The sequence below is a fragment of the Melopsittacus undulatus genome, chromosome 4 (genome assembly GCF_012275295.1).
Source record: "Melopsittacus undulatus isolate bMelUnd1 chromosome 4, bMelUnd1.mat.Z, whole genome shotgun sequence".
In the NCBI taxonomy this organism is placed as follows: Eukaryota; Metazoa; Chordata; class Aves; order Psittaciformes; family Psittaculidae; genus Melopsittacus; species Melopsittacus undulatus.
Genome location: NC_047530.1, coordinates 52,111,585 through 52,123,041, shown reverse-complemented (window position 1 = coordinate 52,123,041; position 11,457 = coordinate 52,111,585). Strand labels below are relative to the sequence as shown.

General features: G+C 42.0%; 1 protein-coding gene across 5 annotated transcripts in view; it reads left to right on the top strand.

Annotated features, from left to right (window-relative positions):
- The first annotated feature begins 2,801 nt into the window (after window positions 1-2,801).
- Window positions 2,802-11,457, top strand: part of NAP1L4 (nucleosome assembly protein 1 like 4) — a 28,758-nt gene continuing 20,102 nt past the window's right edge. For 3 of the 5 annotated variants that reach the window (XR_004080582.2, XM_031049028.2, XM_031049027.2), the window contains exons 1-6: window positions 2,804-2,886; window positions 4,710-4,750; window positions 6,571-6,602; window positions 8,460-8,521; window positions 10,061-10,160; window positions 11,221-11,362. Coding sequence is in view for 4 of the 5 variants with exons in the window: in XM_031049028.2 (XP_030904888.1) it covers window positions 6,589-6,602; window positions 8,460-8,521; window positions 10,061-10,160; window positions 11,221-11,362 (318 nt within the window). In the remaining variant the exon portion in view is untranslated. Of the gene's footprint in view, window positions 2,887-4,709; window positions 4,751-6,570; window positions 6,603-8,459; window positions 8,522-10,060; window positions 10,161-11,220; window positions 11,363-11,457 lie in introns of all 5 variants that reach the window. The other 2 variants (XM_005149192.3, XM_031049029.2) reach the window with 1 other exon arrangement.

Sequence of the window (11,457 nt, the reverse complement as noted above, 5' to 3'; positions counted from 1 at the left end):
GTCACCTAAAAGCTTTACCACATCCTTTTTAAACTCCCTAATTTCAGCACTAATAAGAGGGACATTTACATAACCAACTCCCCCCTAGGGTCCCCCCATCGGGACCTCCCGCAGCGAATATTGAAATGCTTCATCTCTCACTTCCCTTGCTTGTCAGCACCAGTGTTTGCATCCCTGGACTTGACCCTGAGCAGTCTGCTAGGTCTAGGGCTGAGAGATTTGGCCAAGTTAAGGAGGCTTCATAGGGGGGCAGGGGTGAGTAAGTTAGAGCTGCCCCTGCCCCTCCTGCTCCTAAATTTTGCTGATCAGTGTCCATTCCTGCTCCTACAGGATTCGTGGGGTTTTGGTCTCCTCTGGGGTTAATGGGTAAATGTTCCAGGGGGTCCCACTGGTCCCCCTTTGGTTTCTTTTGTTTTCTTTTCCATAAGTTTAAGTACCCGAAATATATCTCAAGACCCCACCCAACAGGCTGCATAATTACTTTCTTCCTGATTAAACGGCTTCTTATTATTGGCAAATAGGTTTAATGCTTGACATAACCAGTCCTCATATGACCTGTATTGTGGCCTGAACAAATTATCTGGCCTGATGGGTCCCTTTGTCCATATAAACATACAGTATTGAACCATAGTTGCCCTGTCTATGGATTAGTACTGAGTTTATTTTCCCAATTGTCTAACATAGCCCCCAAAGGACTGTCTGAGGGGATATTAGACGGTATTGGGTGTTTCTTTCCCCAGGACCCCTTACTACCAGAAGTCCGCATTCCAGAGAGAGGTTCAGAACACACACCTTTCATGGGTGTCTGGTCACTGGCTGAGTCCCTCGTGGGATATCAGAATAGCAGTTAAAAGGACTCCGTACTCACTTCGTATCTGTGGCATGTCTCACTCACACACCATTCACCTCTCTGGTCCTGACCACCTGGTAATACCCACAGACAGTTCCAAAGTTTTCTTACCGGGTCCTGTGCACACATTTTTATGGTCACCACAGATTTATATACTGGATGTGTTAGCGTAAGAATACACACATAACCACCAGAATGGTTATATGAGGTGCTTTATTGCAGCGCTGGGAAACCAGGGGCACTCGCCCAAATCTGGCTTCCCCTTTGTCACATCGTGTTCACAATTTATACCTTAAAAGTTTCACAGTTAATGCATATTCAACATAGGTTGTTACATCACTAATACATATGCATCAGGGATTGCCCCATCAATCCATTACGGCATCAGACTCTTCTGCGCTTGCGCAGCCCCCTCTGGTGGTCGTCCTGATGAAGTAAGGAGTCTTCCTCAGACGAAGTAAGGAGTCTTCCTCAGATGAAGTAAGGAGTCTTCCTCAGATGAAGTAAGGAGTCTTCCTCACAGTGTACTTTTCACCTTTGGCACAGTTGGACGCCCCAGTGATCACACAACTCACTAAAACCAGCCCTATCTGTAATTATTCTGATAACTAGCATAGATTTGAAACAGTGTGACCTTCCTGCAAAATTTATAGCAGGACGGGCAGACAAGGACTATCCCAAGCTAGCAGATGGTTGGGAGGCTCTGTCTCTAAACTAACTGATAAGCAGAAGGATGGTGTGAAATAACTCATTCATGTTTAGTGGGGTCACTAAATCTTGTTATCTCACATTTAATGGGGCCACTAAATTCCACAGGCTAACAACATAAACATTGTTCTCTTCCTACAACCTAAGTTAAGCTAAAAAGTACTTTAACTCTGTTTTACAGGCACTAGCTTTTCTTCTATCAAGCATGCAAACCCCCCTTTCTTAAAGGGATCATCACGAGACCGAATTTTTAACATAAAATGTCACCCTTTTTTAACAGATCCAGTCCCTTCCCGTCTTTGGTTCACACCGTCTGGTCCCAGGGTCCTTGACCGCAGAAGCCCTGGCTCCGGGGGGCCAAGGTCCCCGACTGCGCCTTCGGGAAAGGTCGTCTCCCGGAGTGAGAGGCAGAGGTCTTTAGTTCCCGGACAAGCCCCCAGATTGTGGCAAACCTGCTCAGGAATCAACATTTCACGGCCGGGAATGGTGAAGCGAAGAGCTTTTCAATAGCAGCATGCCGGGTGCATCATCCACAGACAGACGAGCCCTCCCGCTCAGCGGGTATTACAGTGTATATACGTTTCTAGGTTTCGTCTCCTGATTACGCCCCCCCTCTTCTGAGAAATGAGTTATTTTCCGCAAACCTAAACCCGTCCCCTCTGGTGGCTCTCGGAGGGTCTCTGGTGGTTGTAGGGAGGAAGGCTCCGAGTCTTCCTCACAAATGAACTTCTGAACTTTGCTTCTGGCGCACGCGTTCAAGCCTTGCAGTTACACAAACTCCTTATCTGTATTGTGGACAGATATTCCTATCACCGACCATAAGCTCCCTTGGCTGGGGCCCACAGCCTGAACTCCCTGCCCTACATACTTTCTGTTCTGCCTATAGCTCACTCATAACAAAACCTGCATTTTTCTCACACAGAAGATATGCAGAGAAACACCGGAGGTGGTTGAAGGACAAGCGGGAGGTCACCTTCCCACGGGGCGGCCCCTCCGGCGGGTGTCGGGAGCGCGCCCCATAGCACGGAACAGCCGCTACCTCCCCCCCCGCCCCGCATCACGCGCTCGGCGCGCGCCGCCAGCCCCGCGCGCGCCCCAGCCCGCTCCCTGATTGGCTGAGGGCCGCGCCGTTGGATAGTCAACATGGCCCGCGTGCGGCGTGGCGGCTGGGGTTCTGCTACTACCAATCAGCGACGGCTTTGTTGGGGGAGGCGCCCGCGCTTCGGCCAATGGGAGGGGGCTTTGTTGTCGGCGGCGCAGCCCCGTGAGCCTGAGAGGAGCCTGGCGGCTGGTGCTGCTGCCTCAGCGGGCGTGGGGGACGCCGGCAGGTGAGGGCATGGCAGGGCCGCTGCGCTCCGCTCCCGGCCTCCTGCTGCGGGAGCGCGGGAGGACTGCCGGGCGGCCCGAGCCGGCCACTGTGACCGCAGCGTGGGGACAGGACGGGCGTGCGGCGGCCTTAGGGCCTGCTCTGGGGTGGAGCTTGGTGTCGGCCCGAGCCGCCTGGCGGGAGGGGCGGGCACGGCCCGGCTCGGCCTGGCAAGGCACCATTTTAAGGTTGGCTTGAGAAGTTCGGACTGAGAGAAAGGGGAGTCTGCGTTACTCTGGGTCAGATGGAATGGGGACGCATCGGTCTCAGCCACACGTATGGCCGCTCTGGCCCGCCCTGTGGAGCCTGGCAGCGAGCCTTCGTTTCCCCGCCCTCTCGGGAAGCGGGGAGGAAGAGGGTGGGAGGGGTGCCTGTTGTTTGTGGTGAGCGGTTTGTCTCTCCGTGGTGCTCGGGTTGAGTCAAACCCGTGGCCGCTTAAGTCAGGTGCAGTTCTGTCGTTTCACTTCATCCACAATCGTGTTAGCGCAGTGTGGGATTTTGGGGATTCAGTTTTTCATTTCGAGGTCCCCGGCGGTTGTTTACCGTATGTAACACCAGCGTTTGTAGGATATCTCTGACTCCGTTCCTGTAACATATACTTACGAAGCTTCAAAATAAAAAGGTGGAGAGACAAGTGTGTGAGTTATAGGTGGAAGGAGAACCATGAGGCAATTTTTTATAAAGCTGTCTCTAACCAAAATAGTATTTCCTGAAGAAAACTTCTAAGATGAGCTTAATTGTTGCTGACGTTCAGGGTTCGTGGAACTGGTAAATAATTTTGTTTCTTTAGACTTCTGGTTTTTATAGCTGTTTCTAATATTTCTTTTTTAAAAAAGGAAGTATCAGACTGTTATGTTTGCTGCTTCCCACAGGGTTGCAGCATCCCTGTGGCTCTAAAACAAGTAATAATTTTCCCTTCTTATTTGTTGTAGTTACAATTAAACAGTAACAGTTGCAGGTATAAGCCTTCCTGGGAGCTCAGGAGGCCGTTAGTTTCATGCTTCGTGTTCTGGTTGTATTTAGAAGGTTTGTAAAACAAGATGTGGGCTTTTTTAGTAGGGAAAACCTAACTCTATGCACTTCCATTTATGAATGTGCCTTGCTACTGAATGTACTGACTTCTCCTCTAAAGTGGCATCCTTCAGGATGTTGCTTGTGCTTATAATGAACCTTTGCTTTCTTAGTTTGGAACTGATATAATCTAGTGTGCATCATCTGTCTTAGTGAGCATCGAGTTTACATTTTTCTCACTGTTTTAAGTGACTAATTGTGTGTAGCATTTGTGCTAGGCAAATTGCAGTGGCCTGCTTTGTGGGACAAGTGGTTAATGTTTCCCAAAGCTTCATGTCTGCATTAGACATACGAAAACAGTTAACTGTCCACAAGAAATGAAGATATAAATCTGCCCTTTTATTGGTGGTGGTAGCAATAATAATAATAATACCTTATACTATTATTTTATTGGAGTTCTGGTAGGGTTTTTTGTTTGTTTTTTCTTTTGAATGTCTGCAAATTGAGCTCACTTGCTTGGGAAGTAACTAAGGCAGTAAATGTGAAGGCTCAGTGCTTTGCTGCTGTACGTTTTCAACAAGGTGTGCTCTTAACTTTGCCTCTTTAAAATCACTCTCCTCTCTCCTCCCCTGCCCTCGCCAGCCTTTACCAAGCAGTCTTCTTAGTGACTGTGGTGGTGAAGTCATTGGAAGACATCTGTAATGCAACTTGGAATCACAAGGTGTTTTGTAAGAAAGCTGCTGATATATTTATATACTTCTTTTTACTTTTTAGTTGCTGAAGGAGCAGCTTTGAGGAGCAAAACAAGAATTAAAGTATGTATTTGCACCAGGGAATGTTGGTTTGGGGCTTTTAGGGGGTTTGGCTTTTTTTTTTGTTTGAAATACCTCTTGGTATTCAGGTGAGTGGCTTTTGTCAGAACGTGCCCAATTCATGTGTGTTCCTGTGGAGAATTAAAAACTATTCAAGTTATGGGAGCTTTATGCCATGTTTTCCAAAGATGGATGAGGATGTCAATGAGGATCTTGTCTTCCCTCATAGGGCTTAGAAGTAATTCTCTGTAGGAAATACAGCACAAACAACTGAGCAGAATCATTTATATGAGGAGTGAAACACACCTAGCCTACAAAAAGCCTCGTTTGTTTGTTCCTGGAGTTGACTGTGGTCTGGGCTCATGCTTTTTTTGGTAGATGTTAAGCAAATTTACTTACTGTGGAATAATCCAAGGTATAACTTTAATACTTTTGCAAATTAACAAAGCTTTTCAACTCAAAGTTGTTGTGAAAGTGTTGCTTTTCCAGTTTGGAGCAGGAATGGGTATTTCCAGATGGGAGAGTGCATGTGATCTCTGGGCCCTCTGCTCTGGCTGCCACTCAGGGTGTCATTAGCATTTAGCTTCTTCTTTGGTAGCCCTGTATTGGAAGCTGGCCTAAAGATTAGCTTGCTTGGCCTTTGTAAAATCTCAGAAATCAGACCTGTCAACTCTCATGAATGATGGGAGATTCTTTTTATTCTAAATTTGACTTGCAGACTAACATCTACTTTCTTGCAAGCTTGATAGTGGAAAGTATCACTTGTGCTTCCTGTGTATGGTATGTAGCGATTACTTGGATTTGTGATGAACTGTTTAGAATAGGGTGTGGAAAAATAACCAAGCTGTATTACTAAAATAGGTGTACAGACTTGGATTTTCACCCCAGTAAAGAAGTAACACTGATATAAATTAGGCAGTCTGTCTCCCTCCGGTTTCTTAGGGGAGCTAATTTAGGTCCTGGGGGCTGCGGTAGCTCTGCTAATCTTGGTTCAAATCATTGCTCGTACCAAGGCTTCAGCTTTTGTGGTTCCTCTTTTTTTTTTTTTTTCACTCCTGATAAATAAATTCAAGGCAAATCTTTATATAGGGGAATCTGCCTGTAGCTGCTGTCAAAAGCCCTTCTTTTGGTAAATAGTTTTCTTTCATCCAGTGTTTTGCTTCTCTTTATCTAGCACCAGTTTTAGCTTGTTATTCAGTATAGTGCAGCAGAAGCAGCTATTCACAAAAATAGCCTTGATTAGACAGGCAGGTGAGGCATATTTGTCTGCTTGGGTCTCATAAGTAAGAAGTCATTCTGAAGTTATAATTAATTTGAACTTCCATTGTTTTCAGATTATGCATAGTAATAGAACATATGCAGAGATTAAAAATACATTATTTACTGTGGTACTGTCAAGGAATTATATCTTCCTCCTTGTCTTGGTTTTTTTATTATTTTTTTTTATTTTTTTTTTTAGCTAACAGAATGCAGCACTAGTGATAATTGTGTTCAGGCTGTGGTACTTGTCTTCAGACTGAAGACTTATGACCTGGTAGAAGTGGATTTGCATCTGGAATACTTAACCCTTTTAAACTTTTTTTTCTGTAAAGTGAAAGTACCTAACAGACTTTTTAAAACTATGAGCAAGTTCCAGTTGGGATTGGGTATTATGGTAGCCATTTGCTTTCCTGTATAAGAGATCATGCATGATGAATTTCTTAGAAAAAAACAGTAGCTGTTAATATTGAGGTTTTAAATGATGATGTGTTCTATTTTCATCTGCTGTTGAGGTAAACAAATTACCATCAAAGTATTTTTAAACAATGTATTTCAACTTGCAGGTGGATACAGACAAACAGATGGCAGATAACAGGTATGTTGGGCTGTTTTCTTGAAGTTAAATCAAGGTAGTTGGAGCCAACTGTATATCTGGTCTTCTGTGGGAGAGTGTTTGTTCTACCTATGAAGAATGGATTACCAAACTTGGCTAATCATAGAATCATGGAACGATTCAGGCTGGAAAGGACCTTAAAAGCATCTAGGTCCAGCTCCCTGCCATGGGCAGCAGTGCCTCACAGTAGACCATGTTGCCCAAGACTGTCTAGCCTGGCCTTGGATGCTGCCAGGGATGGAGCATTTACCACTTCTTTGGGCAACCTATTCCAGTCGCTCACCAGCCTCACAGTAAAGAACTTCTTCCTTGTATCCAACCTGAACTTCCCCTGTTAAAGTTTGAACCCATTGCCTCTTGGCCTATCACTACAATCTCTGATGTCCCTCTCCAGCATCCTTGTAGGCCCCCTTCAGATATTGGAAGGCTGCTATGAGGTCTCCATGCAGCCTTCTCTTCTCTAGGCTGAACAGCACCAACTTTCTCAGCCTGTCTTCATGCGGGAAGTACTCCAGCCCCATGATCATCCTCATGGCCCTCCTCTGGACTTGCTCCAACAGCTCCATGTCCTTATGTTGAGAACACCAGAGCTGTATGTTTTACCACAAGTGGGGTCTCACGAGGGCAGAATAGAGGGGCATGATCACTTCCTTCGACCTGCTGGTCATGCTTTTGATGCAGCCCAGAATAACATAGTCTTACAGGAATTAAATGGCTTTTTTTTTTTTTTCTAACTAGACTGTGTTTCCTTACAGCAAGGACAAAATGCTTACTTCATACATACAGGAGAAGCTGAGATTGTAGTGTATCAAATACAGAATTCCTCTGTTCTTGGATTAACATAATTTGTATTGTCTTAATTCAGTTTTCAACATTCATATTCAGTGTCTCTTCAAGCCCTCAGAGAGTTTAGTCCTCAGTGTTTCTCTGATCTGTATGGTTTAAGCATGCAGAAGGCAGTGTTCTGTTTTCTAGTTTTAATTGCATTTTCGGAATAAATAACAGTGGTGTTAAACTGGTATAAATGGATATGTGATGCTAGCCTTTCAGGGGTGAGCTGGACAAGCTAGTCTATCTGGTAACTAATAATACCCAAATATCCATTTTGCCTGTATTGTATCTTTGCTCCTTTTGCGTTTGAGTTAAGGTTAATTTCAGCAATACCCATTCCATATTTTGCAACCTACAAATTAACAGAGAAAAACATGGAAAACTTGGTGGTAATTGACCTGTTCTGGGCCCTGTCTTTCTTCAGCATAGGAAGTTTCATTGAAGACATTAAGGCAGAGAGGTGGGGAGGACAGGTTGTTTTCTTAGAGTAGAAGCAAATGTTTTTAATAATAATTGAAACACTTGCCATAGAAATTTGGAGTAGAGCTTTGATTTCTTCTTCATCTTCCATTCTTACCTGAATCTGTTCTCATGTTTTCCTTTATCACTTACACTAAAAGGGTGTCTTGTATTTGTCATTTGTGAATAATGACATCTTCCTGTTCAGAGTGACCCAGTACAGAAGAATAGTCAGCCAGGCATTCACTTAATTAGATTAATAGATCTGTCAAATGTGGTTTGGTTTTGTGTGGCCTTTTTGTGTGTGTGTGTTGTGTTTTGTTTTTTCAGTTTTTTTTCTCCTTTTGCATCCTGTTCATCTGAGGAGAACTAGCTTCATATCCAGTTCTGAGAAGCTTGAAGACATAAATACATGTCTTCTATAAATGAGTATGGTACTAAAACTTGTCCTGTAGTAAACACTGAAAAAATTGAGACTACATTTGTTCTTAAATGCTAAAATTTTTATGAAGGGATGCCTTTTTAACATTACAGTTTTAATTCTTTTAGTAAAACAGAAGATACTGCTTCAGATTCAGTGGAGGCTGCTAAAAATGCAAGCAACAAAAAAGGTAAAACTGCATAGTAGTAGGTGACATTACAAATGTGTTTTGTACAGTTGCTTTGTATATTGAAGCTTCTTTATCCATGGTTCCAAAATCTTTACAGTCAAAACTACACATATGTTCCCTACTGAAAGAAAAGCAATGGCTTCTAGTTTAACTGTTCACTTTCTGATGTTTTCCATGTTTATTGCAGCCAAGAACAAAATAGAGGCTATATTTTAGTGACAGTGAAAGTATTTTTGTGCATGTTGTGGCTAGGATGCCTGTCTATGCAAGTGTCTGATAAGTTTTTGTGCAAGTAAGGCTGTATAGACTAGCTTTTAACACCATGTAATCTTTATCAGCATAATTATTAAAAATAAGCAGTCCCATATTTGTGCTAGCTCTTCACTATCTTGTATATAGGAAAATGCATTTTCGTAATATGTCTTCTGAGGTTTTTTATTCTTCGTTTGGAAGGTCTGCAGATAGCTGTTGAATAATGTTTTTCAGATAAACCTGTATGTGGAAAAGCTACAGTCCCATTGCTATTAACTCAGAGGCTCAAATTTACAAGTTATAATGAAATACATTTTACATGCATGGTCATCAAATCACAGAATCACAGAATCCCAAGGGTTGGAAGGGACCTTGAAAGGTCATCTAGTCCAACCTCACTACTTAAAAAAAAATAATTGCCTTTGTGACAGGCAATTGGAAATAACATAAACTGGTAGACACCATTGAGTCATTCTTATAGTCAAGTTACATTCAGAAAAAACAACAGCCCCAACAAACAATAAAACAACACACAAACCCACCTATATAAAAGCTTCACCAAGTTAGTGTGCTGTGCATTTTATTGGTTTTTAATGTCTGGGGAAAAGAACAGTGAGAAAGAATGGAAGGATTTAAAAAGCAGATGTCTTCCTACTGTGCCCATCTGCGTGGTTATTGGTAAGGATTTTTAACTCTTAACCAGAGGCATTTTTTAGATCTGACCTCCCATAAAAATGGCCTTCTGTGAACTATTGTGGTGACTGAGGGGTCTTGCAGATTGAAGAAGTATCCTGATGTAAAAAAATAAGTAGTTATCAAGAAACAGTCATAGTGCTATCCTGCTGTGTTGTACAGTGCACAGTTTCCATAATTTTTTCAGGAGTCAGTCTAACTGGAAAACAGGAAGTATAATTCAGTAATTCTCTGGCAAATTTATGCGTGGTTTATAAGCTACAGCTGATATAGAGAGAGAATTGAGAAACTCATATTTTGCACTTTCTTACATGAAGTTGGCTCATGTCATCAGTGCATCATGTCATCTTTGCTTCTGAAAGCAAAGATTTGACATTTAAAAAAGAAAGGCACGTTTTATATCACTATCCAATTTTATCTTTCTGAAATCTCATCTTGAGGTAATTTTGCTTGAGTTATTAGTTAATGATAATGGTGCTGTTTGGGATCTGGAAAATATTTTTTTTTACTATGACTACAGTAAGACACACATTATGACAAGAGTACTACAAATATATTCAGATTTGTTTTAAAAATGGTTTTCTGTCTTCATAGAAAAGCTGTCAGACCAAGTGATGCAAAATCCCCAGGTCCTGGCAGCTCTGCAGGACCGTCTTGACAACACAGCGCTGACTCCTTCAAGTTACATTGAGACGTAAGTACAGGGCATAATAAAAGTCTTGAATGGCTGAAAGTATAGTAGAATATTATTACTGTGTAATTAAGTTAGGAAGTTAGACCAAATGATATACTTAAGAAGAGTGGTTGATTTAAACAATGATTCATGGTGGCCTACTTCTGGAAGTAAGAGTTAAGTTTCAGTTGACTTAACACAAAATTGCAAACAATTTTTCTGGTTCAGTATTTTTCTTGGCTATCACTTGTTTTTGTGGGGTTTTTTTTTGTGGTTGTTTTTTGGTTTTTTTTTTCCTTAGAAATATGTGTAGTCTGTTCTGTTCCACTCTCTCCCCTTCCCCATTTGCCTTCTGTGACCTGTATTCTGTCAGGGCATGCATGTCATTGGTTGATAACTTCCGTAAGATTCTTCTTCAACATGTAGTGGAAAGTCCAGGACCTATAAATCCCTAGTTCAAGGCTTAGTTTCCTGTTAACTGTAGATGTATAAAATCTTGCCTTTAGCAGGTATTTGTGCTTTTATTTCTTGACTGGAAATAGCTGATAGACCATTCTTTTTGGGGGAGGGTGGGGGTGTGTTAAAAAATAAAAATAAAAAATCCCTAAACAAACAAAACACACCAAGAAAAAACAACCCCAAAATTGTATAAAATTTCTTTTTACCTGAATATATTTAATTATTTAATAACTTAAAATACAGATGGGGAATGTGTACTTTTCTGAGTGTGATCCACAAATCAAAACATTCCCTTGTGGAATCCACAGTTCTTATTTGTCATAGATAGATCAGCACAACTTGGTCTCAAAGCTTAAGTGTAAACGAAGGTATCAATCCCAGATCTGTGAACTACACAGGAAGGGTGATGGCCACAGGGTATGGAACAGAAAACACCTTTAAGAACAACATGGATAGGAGAGGATACTTTAAACTTTTTGAGATAGGATTTGAAGACATACTTATGTTTGATACAAGCCTTTTATTTAAAGATTGCACTCAGTTACAAGCTTATTTTACAGTAATTTGTTAAATAATGCTGAGGCAACTATCTTCTGATCTTAATAAATTGTTTGCTTTTTAGTTTACCAAAAGCAGTGAAAAGAAGAATTGATGCCTTGAAACAGCTACAGGTGAAATGTGCCCATATAGAAGCTAAATTCTATGAAGAAGTACATGATTTAGAGAGAAAATATGCAGCACTGTATCAACCCCTTTTTGATAAGGTGGGAAGACCATGTATATAATCTGTCTCCTTCTCCTGAGTTATTTCTGTTTGCATATATGTAATTCCACATTGTCAACTACATTCCTGATTTTT